At 39.5% G+C, this 18,537-nt stretch overlaps 1 protein-coding gene across 4 annotated transcripts in view; it reads left to right on the forward strand.

Moving 5' to 3' along the window:
- The window catches only part of PTPRO (protein tyrosine phosphatase receptor type O), a 143,786-nt gene that overhangs the window by 60,995 nt on the left and 64,254 nt on the right, over positions 1-18,537 (forward strand). For all 4 annotated transcript variants that reach the window (XM_060776644.2, XM_060776646.2, XM_060776643.2 and 1 more), the window contains exon 2: positions 14,739-15,015. In XM_060776644.2, the coding sequence (XP_060632627.2) occupies positions 14,739-15,015 (277 nt within the window). The remainder of the gene's footprint in view (positions 1-14,738; positions 15,016-18,537) is intronic.

The following is an 18,537-nucleotide window of genomic DNA, read 5'->3' on the forward strand; positions in this document are numbered from 1 at the left end:
AGGCGTGTTTTCAGTAAAGACTTTATGTATATATTTCAGATTTCAATATTAATGTCAAAAATATGTAGGATTTGTGCTGCATTAGAGCAGTAAAGACAAATATCACTTAAGTGCAAGATACTTCACTTTGGCAGGAAAAACGAAATGCAAAGATACAGAATGGGGGACGCCTGGCTCGAGAGCAGTACGTGTGAAAAAGATCTTGGAGTCCTCGTGGACAACAAGTTAAACATGAGCCAACAATGTGATGTGGCGGCAAAAAAAGCCAATGGGATTTTGGCCTGCATCAATAGGAGCATAGTGTCTAGATCTAAGGAAGTAATGCTACCCCTCTATTCTGTTTTGGTTAGACCACATCTGGAATATTGTGTCCAATTCTGGGCACCACAATTCAAGAGAGATATTGACAAGCTGGAATGTGTCCAGAGGAGAGCGACTAAAATGATAAAAGGTCTGGAGAACAAGCCCTATGAGGAGCGGCTTAACAAGCTGGGCATGTTTAGCCTGAAGAAGAGAATGCTGAGAGGGGATATGATAGCCATGTATAAATATGTGAGAGGAAGCCACAGGGAGGAGGGAGCAAGCTTGTTTTCTGCTTCCCTGGAGACTAGGATGCGGAACAATGGCTTCAAACTACAAGAGAGGAGACTCCATCTGAACATGAGGAAGAACTTCCTGACTGTGAGAGCCGTTCAGCAGTGGAACTCTCTGCCCCGGAGTGTGGTGGAGGCTCCTTCTTTGGAAGCTTTTAAACAGGGGCTGGATGGCCATCTGTCAGGGGTGATTTGAATGCAATATTCCTGCTTCTTGGCAGGGGGTTGGACTGGATGGCCCATGAGGTCTCTTCCAACTCTTTGATTCTATGATTCTATGATTCTATGAAGTAAAATAAACATTAAATATTAAATAACCAGAAAAATAAAATAAGGTCTAAACACTAAACTAAATCTGCTATTGCAGATTCCTGTTTGACTCCTTGGCCACTGGTCTGCTGTCCCTCAAGGTTCAGTCTTATCCCCCACATTATTTGACACCTACATGAAACCTCTGAGAGAGATTGCCCAGACCTTTGGAGTCAGTTATCATCATTATGCTGGTAATACCAGCAGTGTTATTCACTTCCACCTAATTCCAAGGAAACTGCTTTTGTGCTAAACCAATATCTGACAGCTGTAATGAGGGTGAATAAATTGGATAATATTGAATAAATTGAAGCTTAATGCAGACAAGACAGCCGTGTGTCTGGTCGGTCAAAACATAGACATGGGAATAGGGATTCAACCTGTTTTCATCCCAACTGAAAACACAGGTTCACAGTTTTGTAGTAGTTCTGGATTCAGTTCTGAGTCTGGAGCCCCAGGTTTTGTCAGTGACCAGGATTACATGTGTTAAAGCTAGAATGGCAATTTTAGCCATTCAGATCTGGCCTTGAATACATAACACATCCTTGAATACATCCTGGAAATAGATTATAAGTACATCTTCCATACAAGGTCTTGGCCATCAAGTCATTGTGGTGGTTCAAAAATTCTTCCAGTGAGATGGGTAGGCAGTGAAAGGATGTGTTTATTTATGAGCAAATGATATGAATGGCTGCTGAATATATATCTTTTTAAAATATGTGTTCATATGATTCCGAACTTCAATTTTTCATCAAAGACGAGGCTCTGTCCTCCCACCTTCTGATGGTTAAGTCTTTCAAAGATTCTCACTACTTCAAAATGCCCAGTCTTCTTGAAGCAGTCCTATCAAAGTAAATGTTTTTTTTTAATGTGGGGTTGCCTCTGAAGATTGCCTGGAAGCTCCAACTAGTCCAATGCTCAGCAGCCAGGTTGCTCATTGGAGCAGGGTACAGGGAGCACACAATGCCCTTGCTACGCTAGCTCCACTGGCTGCTATTAGCTTCCGGGCATAATTCAAAGTGCTGGCTTTGACCTATAAAGCCCTGAACGGTTCTGGCCCAGTTTACTTGTTCGAATGTATCTCCTGCTACGATCCACCTAGGACCATAAGATCATCCAGGGAGGCCCTGCTCGTTGTCCCCCATCATTGCAATCATGTTTGTGAGGACAAGGGACAGGGCCTTTTCTGTGATGGCCCCTCGGCTGTGAAACTCCCTCCCAAGCAAAATTATATCTGCTCCAACCCTCCTGACCTTTCGGAAACAAGTGAAATCCTGGCTATGGAATCAGGGCTTTGCAGACTAGGCTTACCTGCTGGCAAAATGATGGTTTTAATGGACATGATGGATTGCTTTTAGGACGATAACTTAAATTGGTGACTGTTTGACTGTTTGCATGTTTTATACTGTTTTTATATTGTTTTTATTTAAATTGTATATTTATGCTTTTGGTTGTGGGCACCATAGTGTGCTGGTTGTTAGCGGCCCTGAATCCTTCTGCGGAGGTTGAGATAGGACGGGATACAAATGTCCAAAATGAATAAATAATACATTTTATTGTGAATACTTCTTCTTAACCTTTCATTTTTCAGCTACACTGTATACCTTTACCATTCACCTATTACGACAAGCAAATCTTCAGTTGTGCCACACAACAGGTGAAGCAAGGGGAGGAAAAGAGGGTTGGAGGAATTTTGCAGACACTATACTTGCTTTCCTCCCTGTAACAATTAGAATGCAAGGGCATTGTCTGGTTTCCAAGGTAATGGCAATTCCATCATTTAATGAAACCAGAAGGGACCTGAGACTAGAAAAATAGAGAAACCCCTTACTAAAACCGGGACAAAGCTTCCTACCCCCACCCACTTGTCATAGTAGACATGAGGTCATTTGCTGAAAATACATAGTGGGAGGTTCAAATCAGATGAAAGGCAGTACTTCTTCACAGACTTCATTGTTGAACCATTGAATTAACTCTCATGTAATGATGTCTGCCAACCTGGATGGTTTGAAAGATGATTGGATAAATTCATAGAATGATGAGGCCATTAGTGTCTACGAGACAGCATGGTTATTTATCACCTTCATTTATGCCTTTGTATATTATTTGCAGAAGTACACATAATGGAGAATACAAGTCGGATGGTAAGTTTCTCCAATAGGCATCTAGTTTGGTGCTATGTACGCAGAACGATGGACTAGACAGCTCTCTGAATTGTTTTAGAATGGCTCTTCTTTGAGCCACACTCAAGAGCTGTTCACTTAAACTTCCTGTGCCCAAGGCTTTGATCCAGAGAGGAAATGGGGAACAGAGGGGAAAAAGAGGGACAAAGCCATTGCATAGGATTTAGGAATGATTCATCATCCATTTTTCTTCTCCCAACAGTGGCTTCTAATTATGCCTGTCATTCAGGTCTTCAGCTAGGAAACCCCGGTGGTGCAATGGGTTAAACCCTTGAGCCAGCAGGGCTTACTGACTGACAGGTCAGTGGTTCGAATCCAACGAGAGCAGTTTTAGCTCCCTCTGTCATCTCCAGCTCCCCATGTGGAGACATGAGAGAAGCCTCCCACAAGGATGGTAAAGCATCAAACATCCAGGCATCCCCTGGGAAATGTCCTTGCAGACGACCAAATCTCTCACACCAAAAGCAACTTGCAGTTTCTCAAGTTGTTCTTGACATGAAAAAAAGGTCTTCAGTTCCTTACCTTTCCAAAGTCCCCAGTTGACAGCTTAGCTCCCCACCACTTAGCACATTTCATTTGATTCAACTTGATTGATTGCATTGCCATCCTCTATTATGCAAGATATCACAGCAACTCAGCAATGCAGAGTGAGGTAAAGAATACATCTAGTGCTCCAAGCAGCAATTAATGATTCCAATTTATGGAACAAAGAGAAGGCGACAGGCAGTTCAGTTTAAGATTACAGTTAGGGAGACATGGTGTGTCGACTCTAACTTGCATAGCTTGTGGTACACAATCTCCCAGAACAAGTCTGGCTAAAGGCTTAATCCGCCCTATTTTTGTAAACCCAAAAACAGTAAATATGGTGAACTAAATTGAGACCAATCACCATACACTAGACTTGGGCAAACTTTGGCCCTCTAGATGTTTTGGACTACAACTTCCACAATTCCTAACAGCTGGTGGGCTGTTAGGAATTGTGGGAGTTATGGTCCAAAACACCTGGAGGGCCAAAGTTTACCTATGTCTGCTATACACAGATATTAGTCTGCTTTCTGCAACTTGTGTAGGCCAACATCACCGTGTTTGAGGGTAGAGATAGGTAAATCTGGAAGTTTTTGGTTTCTCTTGCAGTCTTATTTTCCCATTCTTGCATTTGGTTAATTTTGTACTTTGAGAATCCTTTCTCAAAGTTCCAAATGAAAATGTGCACTTTTTGTGTGCCTTCCTCATAATAACTGTTTTTGTACATAATTTTGCTTGCCATCCACATTTTGTGCATGAAATGTTTACATGAGAAAGCTTTTATTTTTTAAAAAATCACTAGTACATGCATTTTTGTGTGTGTGCTTTCCCCTAAAACACACATATTTGTAATCTGCTTTTGATTTTATGTAAGCAAGCTTTTGGGCATTAGCTGATAGTAATGGAGAGGTTTTTTAAAAATTGGGTACTCTAATTCTTTTCTTTATCTGGTACATTTTAAATACCCTAGTACTGTTTTAATTCAATGCTGATTTATTTAATTGTTTTTAACTGTAGTGATTTTAATGATATTCTGATTTAATTTTTGTTGGGTTTCATCCCTAGTCTGCACAGGTTTCTTGTGTCAACAAGTTTCCAGACCTCAATGAGTAGACAAACTAGAGATAGGATTAGGCTGAGGGATTCCTCCTCCACATTCCTATGCATGTTTACACAAGGGCTTTGTCTTTCCTCCTCCTTGCCACGGTCTCCTTCCCCCTTTAAAAATGTAGCAATGGAATCTCTGTGAGGGAACTTCCTTTTTAACAATATTTTTATTGCTCTGGGCTGACCATATGGCCATTCACCACCATTGTCTCTTCTGCCTTTTCTTCCTTCCAGTGAGGGTGCAGATTTTGCCTCTCTGTAGGCAAAACGTAGCTACATGGACTTTTAAAAAACTTTTTATCCTTTTACCTTTTTTAGAAGATGAGACTTAGTAAGCTAGTTAGCTCCAAGACCTTTTCTATCAAGAATGTAGTTCTTTTACTTCAATACTTTTGAACCTAAAGTTCTTCAATCCTGTGCCATCCTATGGTGAGAAAGCTTACCCTGGCTCACCACACGTACATTCCTACTGGTTATGAAGTTTACTTCTGAAACTTTGCTATATTTATGGTGGAATCACCCCAACTGATGGTTATTTTTGAGCCTAACAGTTCAGATTCCCCAACAATTTTACTGGGGTTTTATACTGGAAGAAAAAGTGGCATATTGGATGCATTTGCATTCCAATGCGAACCAACTAAATCCCTTTCCACCCTCTTTGAGAATCGTATCATAAAATCATTGGAGCCAGTGTGGTGCAGCAATTTGAAGATTGGGTTAGGATTCTGGAAGATCAGGAATCAAATTTCCACTTGGCCATGGAAACCCACTGGGTGATCTTGGTCAAGTCAGATACTCTCAGCCCCAGAGAGTATCTGACATCCCCCAAATAAATATTGCCAAGAAAATACTGTGATAGGACTGCCTTAGAGTGCTATAAGTGAAAAAAATAATAATTCAGAGGCATGCTACAACATCATACGTGCTGCACTCTGTGCCTTGCCTTGCATTACAATCTTTACGGATTTTATTCACAGGTACACTTCTGTCTCTATGAATAGCTGGGCCTTTTACTCGGATTTCTAATTGAATTGACTGCTACAGACAGAACACAGCAGCAAAGTAGGCATTTCAAATCCAGGTTCAGTTCCCTGCTGAGTGGGGTGGAGAGTGGCCATTCCTTACAGATCGTCCGGGGGGGGGGGGGGAGGAATGGGGACGCATGAACTCATTCCTCTTTTTTCATTCCCTGTTAGAGTCCCTGCAAACTTTAAATCACTAGGGTTTTCCTGCAAATTTCAGAGCTAATCTTCTCGCATTTCTGCTTTGTGAACCATTAAATTGCCTTTAACTTGCATGTGTTCATATTTCTGCAGTGCAGCCCAGAGTTTTGCTACTGGAATTAATTCCTGTTGCTTGGTGCATTGATCCATATTTACTATTTGTTCAGGTTCATTCTCTCTCCCCCTTTTACCCTGGATTTTGTTTTTTAAAGGCACATTCAAACAGACAGCAGCAACATCAATGGTGAAGTTAGATATTTGCAGTTTTGACTTTAGTGGATTTGATTATTCATGGTTTTGATTGAAAATATTCTCCTTGGGATCCTATAGGTCCTCCAGTGTGACTCCATGGCCAACTTCAGTCATGCTGGAGGACCTAAAGATTTCTAGAGAAAACACCTCTCTAGAAATCTCTATGTCCTCCAATACAATTCTATGTTCAGCTTTTAGGGGATGTTGGCCATAGAATCAGATGGAGGACCTAGAAATTCCTAGACATATGTTCCCTCAGGTAAAAATATTAGAAATTTCTTTATGTGTGATTTTTCACATCCATGGGGTCCTGTGCCCCTAACCCCAGTGAATATGAAAAACTGGCTGTACTTGAGGGGTATTAGTGTTGGTGGTGCTGGAGGAAAATTCTGAGAGCGCCTTGGACCATAAGAAGATCGAACCAGTCCATACACCAGGAAATAAAGCCCGACTGCTCACTGAAGGGAAAGATATTAGAGGCAAAGATTAAGTACTCTGGCCATATCATGAGAAGACAGGAAAGCTTGGAGAAGACAATGATGCTGGGGAAAATGGAAAGAAAAAGGAAGAGGGCAGAGCAAGGGCAAGATGGATGGATGTTATTCTTGAAGTGACTGTCTTGACATTGAACGACCTGGGGGTGAATGAATAAACAACAAGTGTTGGAATGTGTGCTGTGTGGAGAAGAAAATGCAGATTTCCTCACTGGGAATGAGAGGAAAATGCAAGTCTTACAGTTTTACACATACTTGAAATTGTTCTTACAAAGGAGACTAGAAGGTGGGATGGGGGAAATGGGAACTGGAAGAATCTCTTGAGAATCATAGCATGGGGACCAATTACTGGCAGGGAATCCAAGAGATGATGTATGAATTGCATTCAATTTCTATAAATAATCCCCTACCTGTATGATGAATTTTTTACATTTACTTGCTCAATTTGTAAAAGATTCTGTTATGACAGCTTGTTTCTGCTTGCTACACTGAGCAATGTGAATGTGCATTTAGATGATATCTACAAATGGTTACACTTGATTTGTACCCAAACACTAGAAATGCATTTAATCTAGGCATAATGAATGCTTCTATATCTCTGTGAATTGATAAACTAATGTTCACTTTGAGTTTATCAATTCACAGTGTAACACCTGTAAAATTCCTAGATTCCAACTTTTTTTTTGTCCCATAATAGATGCCACTGGAGAAACAGAAATAAATGTTTGCTTGAGGCAAAATTCTGAGGAAGAATGGAGAAATCTGAAGGGAAAAGGGAGGTCTTTGTAGAGTAGCTGCAATAATTTTATAATGATTTTGAAAATATGCAAATCATAGAAATGTAGAGTTGGAAGAGACCACAAGGGCCATCCAGTCCAAGATTTCATGCATTTACTCTTTCTTAACTGAGAAATTTAAATACTGCCACAGCAGTACAAGAGTTCTGTTACATGTTTTTTTTCAGATGAAAAAATACCTTCTAAGAAAGAGTACTTGCATGAAAGATTGGACTGGATATTGAGTTACTACTCTAAAACTTATTAAGTATAGTAAAGTAAAGGTAAAGGTTTCCCGTAACATTAAGTCTAGTTATGTCCTACTATTTCTAAGCCAAAGAACAGGTGTTGTCCATAGATGCCTCCAAAGTCATGTGGCCAGCATGACTGCATGGCGCACTGTTACCTTCCCACAAACGGCCTAGCAGTTTTAAAAAGGTCTTTTTCTTCTTCTTTCTATCCTAACATAAAGATCACACTCATCAGCCTGTTCTGAATCTAGGAATGGGTTCTCTGTCCTTGGTGCTGAAATGCCTAAGCCATTTCATTGCATGAAAGAACAATTAGAAGTCACACTGTGGAGTGAGGAACAGGGGTTGGAGGTTACTAGCACAAAAATGTTGGTAACACTAATTGTACTGAAGAGCATAAATAATTGTTGCTGCACTAATCAAAACCTTATATAGTTAAACCACTGCTGTTTGCCACTCACAGAGAACAAGTCTTGAAGATAGTCACCATCTCCAGATGTTTTGGACTACAACTCTTGTCAGTCCTAGAATCAGAGATATTGGAATTTGTAATTAAAACTATCCAAAGGAAACTGAGTTTAGGATATTTAGAGAAACAGCAAAGGAGCTATGTTCTCGGTTTACATACACGTCTATGAATGTGTTTATATATTGCTGCTGCTTTTGTTGTTGTGTATAACTCTCATCAAGTTGACCTCATGCAAAGGACCATTATGGTGACCCTATGAATGAGAGATCTCTTAGTCTCCTGTTATCAACTGCCCTGCTCAAGTCTTGCAGATGTAGGCTTTCTTGATCAAATCTCCATCTGGAATACAAGCTTTCTCTTTTCCTTCTCCCTTCTCCCTTACCAAGCATCATTGTATTTAAAAATCATTTATTCTCAGAATACATCCAAAATAGTCAAAGATGAGTCATCTTCATTTGTAGGGAGAATTCAGGCTTGATTTGCTCTTAGACCAACTTGTTTGTCTTCTTGGTAGCCTGAGGTATCTTTAAAACTTTCTCCAGCACCACATTTCAAATGAGTTTAGTCTCTTCCTATCCAGTTTCTTCACTGTCCAACTTCCACAATGATACATACAAATCAGAAATATGCGCATAGACAACCCTGATGTTAGTATTCAGTGTGTGTTTATAAGATTGTTTTAGTGCTCCAGGAGAAGGAAGATAATGGTCACCCCTACATATGCATGAGCTCACAGTTTTCAATTGGAAATAGCACTTGAGAATTGTTCTATGGGGACCAATTTCACAGTAGTAAGGTGATCCATAGGTGATGTAATCTGTCTTCCCTGTTTATATCATGCTGTGTTTTGAATAAGGCTTGTGGGGGGCAGGAGGATTTCTAATCAAATCGTTTAATTCATCTTGTTCCTATTTGTATATTTATGTGTGCTTTCTCACTAGGGAACATCTCCACTTAAATTGCCAATGTCTCATAAGAAGCTGAGTGGGTGGGCACATATGGTGCTGGTAGCCTGGGCATATGGATTAGTCTCATTCCTTGGCTGATCAGGGTTTGCAGGTTTATAGATTTTCTTTTCTTAATTGCCTGAATCAAGGCTTGACATTTGTATAATGCATTTCAAGCATCGAAAGCGATCTTTGTGTATTTTTATCACAATGCTTGACAATTGCCTTGGATAACAGAGCTATGTTATTGTTTCAACAATGAACATTTAATGAGAGGGAGGTCTGAAGCAATATCAGCCTGTGTCAGTTAACTCAGGGTGCCCCCAGGAGGGGAAAATAGTCTGGAATTACTGAGACTTTCCAATTCTTTTTTGTTTTGGTTGTACCTGTTTATATTAAAATTGCAAGTACATACATATATATTTCATTTCAGAAAGTAAATTTCAGGGTTAATTTAAATCAGTGGTTCCCAACCTTTGGTTCTCCAGTATTTTGGTTTCCAACAGACCTCACAACCTCTGTGGATGCCTGCCAAAGATACAGGTGAAACGTCAGGAGAGAATGCTTCTAGAACATGGCCATACAGCCTGAAAAACCTACAACAACCCAGTGATTCCAGCCATGAAAGCCTTCAACAACACATTATCCACCCATCTTATCAGCTGTTAGGAATTGTGGGAGTTGAAGTCCAAAACATCTGGAGAATCACTGATTTAAACTGACTTGATGAGTGGGAATGCAAATCCCATGGCAATGCTGTGGGCTATTAAGAAATTATTTGTGATGAGGAAAATATCTTTAAAATAAAATCAGAAAGTATAGGTACAAAACCCACAATTTCCAGTGTTTTTTATTTTTAAAAAGATCTACCTAAAGACAGCATCCATTACCTAGTAGAGCAAGTGAGATTTGAACTGGGTTTCTTAGATGCTTAAGCAAATACACATCAGCTTCATTCCATCAGCACAAATATTGTGGCACTCATTGGCTTTAATTCTAGTTTTTCTCCCAACTGGAATAGACCCACTGAATAGATAGTACATTTGTATGTTTATTCATCATTCAATGTTTGCAATTGGCATGCTTTATTTGGGCAGTTTTCCGACCCTGCTGACACCTTCTTCCATATTATGCACATTAGGAGAATCCACTGCATTTTTTAGTTGACCAATTAGTAGAAACTTTTGAAACAGCTTGGTTAAAAAGTTATACATCTAGAAATGTCCATTGTCAGAACTGGTTTGGTGACAGGTTACCAGCAGGATGAAATAGCAGGTGCTGTTTGTGATGATCTTTTCATTTTCGAGAGATGCATTTTCCAGAGAAAGCATCTCTGTGTAGAAGAACAATCTAAACAGCAGTCCCACAGGAGTGCACCAAAGTTACCATGTACCAGGATGGACAGCGTCAGTATAGTAAATACACATTTCATTACCTCTGCTCAGCTTTCTCCTGGATCTAATTTGTCAAGTCACAGCTGGAGAGACTGTTTCCCACCTCTAGGGAAATTTTGCAGTATGCGGGCCTTCTAGACACAATGATTGCATGCATCCTCCATGATGCCTTATTATGACAAATTTGCACTGCACTGAATCCCTCTGAAAAGCTGAGAATGCACAAAGCCCCTTTATGTTTGTGGCTTCTTTGCATCGTTTTCCTGCAAAAAGCACATCTTTTAGTTCACCTCCTGCTGTATCCTATTAACAATGAAGTTGAGTATTGAGAGTTTGGCCTAGGAAACATTTGGCAGTATGTGGTGGGGAAGAAGAAGCAAAAAGGGACAGAGAAACATTGACGGAGATGTGGCTGGGAATGGCCCTCATCTCCCAGAATCCTTTAGCCAAAATGGCCAGTTGGAAAGAGGCTGAGTACATGAGGCAGGGGAAAGCAAAATAGCAAGATGTAATGTATTTCTTACCAAAGTTCAGCTCCTCTCTTTGTATTCATACTGAGAAGTAAAAACTACTGAGGTAACCATTCAAGATCACAAAGAAGGTATCAAGTGTATACATTTCTGCTCCAGAATAAGTCTTACTCAAATAGGTTCCCAGAACTCAGTTCCCTACAGCTGAAATTGAGGCTTTAAGTACTTTTGCTTTTAGTAGGGGGTAAGAGGTAGATAAGCTGTTCATTTGATGGAGAATCTGTGCAAGCTGAAAGTTTCATAAAATAATAGAATCATAAAGTCAGAAGAGACCACAAGGACCATTCAGTTCAATCCTCTGCCATGGAATAAATTGCCATAATTAAAAAGCAGCATCAGCCATAAATGTCATCCAGTGGAAAAATGCTGGACTTATTCACCAGCCAAATTTATTTTAGGAGGAGGAGGAGGTGGAGGAGGAGGAGGAGGAGGGGGAAAGAAACATGAAAATAGTTCCTCCCGCTGTTGCTGTTGCTGGTATCCTACCTCTTCTTCAGCAATTAAATAACACATCATGCTAATGTGAAGATATAATTAAGGTATCAGTACAATTAAAAATGTGCCTTGTTTAAAAACCCAAGAAATATAAACAATACCATGCAAAGTTAAAGGACATTTTCATTGGTAAACAAGCCTTCATCTGTTTGTGGAAGGATAGCAGGAAGGGCAAAAGTCTAGCTTCTCTAGGAAGTGAGTTCCAAAGCCAATAAGAGGGTTGTGGGATAGAAAAAAGGACCTCCCCAGAAATCTCATATGTGGATTTCTTGGAATGTGTGGGACCTTACAGGTTATCACCAGCACTTTGAATCGTGCCAACAAACAGACTGATAGCCATTGGATATGTTGCAACAAGGAAATAGTATATGGTGATACAATATTTGTGATCCACAGTGTTTGCTGACTTATTTCCTCTGTGTATTTGTGTGTGTGTGTTAGAGAGAGAGAGAGAGAGAGAGAGAGAGAGAGAGAGAGAGAGAGATTGAGAATGGGATGGCCAGAGGAACATCTTCTCTGACTCTTTCTAGGGAGCAGAATAACATCAAATATGTGTACCACAGGGCTGGTGCATTTGAACTTTCTCTCCTGCAGACTATCAAAGGCCTAAGCATTTCCAAGGAAGTGAAAATAATCACCTGATGCTGACTTTTTACAGCAGCGGGACTTCGGAAGCTAACCATCACTGTCATCAATTAAATGCAAAAGAAGAAAAAGCTGGAACCTTCAAACATTTTTCATTTTTCCTTTTTATAATGGTCACTGCTCCTTGCAGTTCCTGCAGATGTGTCAGTTTCCTTTGCACCAGATACTTGGCCATTAGACAACAGAAAAGGGCACTCTCTTTTCTGAAGCATCCACACACTTACACTGAGAATTGATGCTCAATGCACTAAATTAGAGTGGGAAAGTATTTTAAAAAAGGATTGGATCAAATGAAAATGACTGAGGGCTCACAGTAGAAGATAACTTTCAATGTTGTGCAAGGAGTATTTCTAATTCCGGTCAGAAATGGCTCAGATGTCAGTGGGGTGGTGAATCTATTCCTGTGTTCATTTCATCGCAGCTTGGATACTTCCTTTCAAGTTTACACTATGCTGCAAAAATTGATTACATTGAAGCCACCAAACTTCAGGGATATTAATTCATTTTAAAAGTTACTTATATTAAAGGTAACTTGCTGTTTCATTGATCAGACAGTGAGACTAATTGATTCAAAAATCAATGATTCGTTTAACTGAATTACAAGCCACCCCCTGCCACACATTGCTGTGGCCCAGTCTGTGTATTGTGTGTTTTGTGTATGTGTATATGTGTATATATGTGGGTTTGTGCATGCGTTGTAATGTAAAAATATTTTGGCTTATTAAGTCTCTTCCACTATGTTTTTCAGTGTTTTATGAGTGATGGTCACTTGTTGGTCTGATAGGTGTATTGTGTCCAAATTTGGTGTGAATTCGTCCAGTGGTTTTTGAGTTATATTAATCCCACAAATGAACATTACATTTTTATTTATATAGAAGAGATAAGGTTTCAAAGACCTGCAAATTGCCTCTTGTGGGGAATAGATGTCAAAGCTTCAATCTCTTCTCCATGATGGAAGGGTGTCCAATATTGCTTTTATAAAAATCTGGGACACTAAGTTCCAGTCAGTGCTGGAAGGGCGAGAAACAAGAGAAGTATGACAGTTAGAATTAGTTATTTTTACTTAAAAAGTTGGGGCTATTTCTTGGTTTTTCCTGTCCTGGTTGGTGATATGTCTTGGTTTTTCTGTCCTTCAGTTGAATTTTTTAGATCCTGGGTTTTTAAAATTCCAAATATTCAGCAATGTTTGGGTGGTGCTTTTTTATATATCATGTGCCAGCAAGGGGTAGTGGTTTGCATTTTTGGTTGAGACTCATTTGTCTATAGAAACCCACTGAGTGGTCTTTGACAAGCCATACTTTCTCAGACTCAGAGGAGGGCAATGTCAATAGTTATATCCCTCTGAAGAAATCATGTGAGGGCAACACAAGAAACTAAAATTACCTTTGTCTGCACCAGTCATGTTTGACAGGTAGAGCTGCTCCCTTCAGGGAAAGGAGTGTGTTGTATTTGCTTGCCATCCTGGTATTAAACATGAAAAACCTCTCAGAAAAAAAGAGGTGACACTTTTAATTCAGCAATAACATTGCTGGATACACTGTGATTCAAAGCTAGAGATGTATGGATCAAGCATAAAGTAGGTCTTTCCCACCGTTGACCCCCCTCCCCACACACCCCTTGAATTCCATCGAGACTGTATTATAAAATATGTGAATAACAAGCATACTCATCCTTAGATTGCATCCCATCTCATCCCATCTCAGGCTGAACACTACTGTTTATCTGACCCACCCATCCATCCTATCTTCATATGTGGAATTAAATCTCATCTAGGTGAACTCTATCTTCTCCTTTCCTCGGGGAGCAAAGTATCTTGGTCTACCATTTGCTGGGGAACATCAGAAGGACAAAATCATGGAGTTTGCCTCCTGCTAAAAGCTAATTCATATGTGAACGCATAGGCCAATATGCAAAGTGATCTTGTAGTACCTCAGAGAAAGAAATTGGTGGCCTATGTTTCCTAATTAGCTTTTTCTGGAAGTGCCATAAGAACACCTTGCAGAGCTTCCAACACACCTTACAGATCAATAGTTCTCAACCTCTGGATCCCCAGATGTTTTGGCCTTCAACTCTCAGAAATCCTAACAGCTGGTAAAGTGCCTGTGACTTCGAGGAGTTGTAGGCCAAAAGACTTGGGGACCCACAGGTTGAGAACCACTATTATAGAGCCTTCTACACATCTGTTGGTTATCCGTTTCTTCTAGGATATAGTAAAGGTGATTAGAATCAAGAGCCTGCAAAAAATAACTGTCTCAAAATTATGACTTTCAGAATCTTCCACCTCACCTGCATGGCCAATTCTGGTAAAGTCTTGAGAAAATAAAGGGACTAGAATCCTCCAGATGTATTGCCAACATGGCTTAAGGATTCTGGGAGATGATATTCCTCTGTATCATTCCTCTTTTCCTTGCATCTCACCATGATTAAATCATCATAATCCCCATATTCAGAATGACCAATAAAGAACTTTGTTCATCTGGTAGCATTCAATATTGGAGAGCTAAATTGGACCACTTGTCTTTCTTTTTTTTTTAATGATTTGCAGAATGTGACTCCTTTCCAAGTTGCTGTGCGAGATGACAACTGCATTGTCATTTCCCTTGAAGCTGCTGATGTGGTGAGCTCACTCTCCTCTGTGTATGTTGTGAAGATCACCGGTGAATCCAAGAACTATTTTTTCCAGTTTGATGAATTCAACAGCACTTTACCCGCTCCTGTGGTTTTCAATGCCACCTACCATGGCCTTTATTACATAGTGACTCTAATGGTGGTGAGCGCAAATATGGTTTCCAAGCCAACCCGATCAATCACTGTGTTAACTAGTAAGTATTTTCTATTTTTTTAATGTAATGCGGTTAATTTGTCTGTGCCTTTTTTCATAAGAAATTAACTGCACATTCACAATGATGCCAAATTAGCTTCTCAAGCTGAAAAGAGCTATAAAGAAAAAGAAAAATCACAGCATGCTCACCTGAAATTACACACAGAGACTGGATTGCCAGTGAATTCAGCACTGGCTTAATTGTCAATCTTGCTTCTTTTTAATCTCAGGCTGCCCACCTTCTCTAAACATGATGTAACTTTAGTAGTTTGCTTGTCCTCATGCCTTTAAAACACCAAACAGCTGTGTTTATGGAGGTGGAAGGTTTTAGTGACCTTATGTGTAACAGATAACAGCACACATTCAAACCTGCAAAATCAGATGAAGATTATAATAATGGCAGCAACAATAGTGGCAATGATTGCTATTTTTCCTGTAATGCCTATTACTCAAGAGCCAAAAATATTCTGGTTTTAATTGGAGACTTGCTCAGAATGTCCCCATTGCTTTAAAAGTACTGTTTATCATGATGATGATATAATTATATGTAATTATTAATATAGTGTGTACGAGGCATATTAAAATAATAATAATGCTGGCTAGTCCCACTTGTACTATATGGCTGCCATGTTACATTTCAAATGAATACCAGGACCAGCCATTTTTAATGTAACTGTATTTTAAATTGCTTCTAGGGTATTTGTTGTAATGTTTCCTTATGTTTTAGTTAACTATGTCTTATTGGATTGTTTTGTTTTATTTTTCATCACAATGCTTAATTCTTCATCATAAGCTCACTGTTATTACTGATGCTTTATTGTGTATTATTTTGATAAGTTTGTGCTCACCTGAGGCATTGAATGCTTGTGTTTTTGTGTGTGTAAACTGCCCTGGGTTGCTTTGGGGAAAGATTATTGTTGTTGTTGCTGTTGTTCCACATTTCCTTTCACCTTTGTTTGTGTTCTTCAATTGTTGGTAATTGCTGTCACATTGACTTTGACTGATGGTGGGCCTGTGAGCTTCAGTGGACCATGTATGCTAGGAAGTGGGATGGGGATGCTTCCATATTTCATCAGTTTTTAATGTCATCATTCATGAGAACCTCCTAGATTGCTTGACTAATCATGACCATCCTTTTGTGATGATTTTCCTGCATAGAAGATGGTAGATGCCTTATGTTCTCCTGTCCTATCTTTATTTTTATGTTTATTTTTAAATACCATTAATATTTAATTCTATTTAATGTTTATTTTAGGTTTTAAATTGTATTGCATTTGGTTTTACTGTTAGCCACTTTGACTCTCTTTTGTAGAGAGAGAAAGCAGGGTATGAAAATATAAACATATATCTCAGAAGACTCCTCATGGTGTTGAGCATCAACATGAAACTGTGGGAGTGGGATATTCTCAAAAGATTTGGAATTCACTGTCAGCAGTATGTTGACAGTGAGCAGACTTATTTATCTTTTCTACCTTGGGCCAGGGAAGCAGTGAAAGTTCTAAATAATTGTATAGGATTAATAAATGCTTTTATCTGATTTTGGAAACCAAATCTTAGTGCAGACAAAACTGAAGAGTGTTTTTCCAAAAGAACTGATCATGCACTGTGTTAATCTGGATTTAGAAAAGATTGCCTTGTTTTTGGTTTTGAATTTTCAAGATGACAGCTGTGGTAAGGATGCCTTTACCGAGTTCAAACCAAGGCATCACTTTACCCATTTCAGGTGGCGATAAACCTGGCATGGTTACACAACTGTATGAGTACTGTGCTATATACATAACATCATTCAAAGACTGTGCAGAAACTTTAGCTGACTCGAAATGTAGAATATTCAACTGGAGCTGGAGTTTTGGGAACATTGATTCTTCTTTCATTCATATCCACCCCACAGACTTCTGCTCAGTTTTTGAGCACATTTCAAAGTATTTGTTTGATTTCAGAGTAGTGGGTCTTTGATCGGGTCTATCAGATTCTGAAAAGGTTTCTTTTTAAAGTCATGGAACTCTTTCAGAATCTGACAAAAGCTGAAACTCCCCCCGCCCCCGCCTACCCGCCTACATATAATTGTATAAATATATAGTCTTGTGTGTAATTTATTATTCAGTCCGTAGAAATGTAATTTTTAAAACTATCAGGCAGTCTTTACTGCTACTTTCTTGTGTGGTGGTAGTGAAACCTCTGCTGTTCAACCACAGCTGTGTTAAACATCTCAAATGATTGTTCTGGACAGCTCTCATTCTCTAATAAAACATATATTGGTGTGAGAAGTCTTTTAACTTTTTGCTCCCACTAATGTCCTGGTGATGACCGGGGGCTCTGTTTCCTCCTCAAAAAGGAAAGAACCAAGAGATGTGTGACAGAGGTAAAGGAGAAAGGCGTAACTCCACTGTTTTATCCCAATCAGCATTGACTCTTTAACTAAGTGTGAATTTTTGGAGCCAACACTTGTTTAAATTATGTCCTGCTTCTCTTCTATATGGAACCCTGTTGCAATGGCTCAACTCCAGATGGATGAATTTAGGCTTAGGTATCTCTCACTTTCATCAGTATGAAAATCCAAATCCCAAACACTCACCAGTAATTTCTCATACAAAAATGTGTTTAGGAACCAGTTGTTAGCATTGTCATTTATTTATTTATTTTAAACTTTTATATCCCGACCTTCTCAACCTCTTTTGAGTCTGGACAACAAAAGGAGGAAGATAAAGAGAATCAGGGAAGCCAACAAGCTTAACTGAGACCAAGCCGAAGAAAGCACTAAAAGATGGAGAGGAAAACTACAGGGAAGACAAAAGGAATTGCCGGTGTTCACCAACATTTCAACCATTAAATGCCATGTCTTTACTATTGTGATTCTTAATTACCTTTGTCACCATGGCAACCCATATGGCTTTTTTTTAAATAAAAAAAACATTCACCACTTCCTCTGTGCCATATGGCTCTCTGTCTGTTAAAGATCATTGGTGTATTGGGACCATAAGAGAACATATTGATGAAGTACATGCCTAATTGGGCTACGGCTGAGCCCTGAAAGCCTGGCATGTTTCTTCGATCCAGACAGGCACTGCCACTGCCACATTTCAAGCATTTCAAGAGCATCGGCTGCACTGGGATTCGGCAAATGAATCCACCAAGGAAGCCTGACTCTGTGAAATAAGTTATTTCAAAGCAATTGGTCCCATCGCTATCATTTGGCATTTACAGTGATTCCTCAGGGCCTACAGATGTTTGCCAAAGGACTGCACATCCCTGTCATGTTCCTTTTTTGGCTGTGTGAGAAGAGCACAAAGAGTGAGAACTCATCCCTACTTGCAGTGTGCAGGAAATATATGAATTTGAGCTCTTTTGCTTGTGAGGTCTCACCAATAGATTCAACTGTAGACTCATATAATGCAGATTTAACTGCATTAAACTGGATTATATCAGTCAACATTACTGTATAATCCATTTCAATGCAGTTAATCTGCATTCTGAAACTGCAATATATGGCAGTGTAGCTGGGGCCTGAGAATCAAAATGCTGT

This window comes from Anolis sagrei, chromosome 5 (genome assembly GCF_037176765.1).
Source record: "Anolis sagrei isolate rAnoSag1 chromosome 5, rAnoSag1.mat, whole genome shotgun sequence".
NCBI classification, from domain to species: Eukaryota; Metazoa; Chordata; class Lepidosauria; order Squamata; family Dactyloidae; genus Anolis; species Anolis sagrei.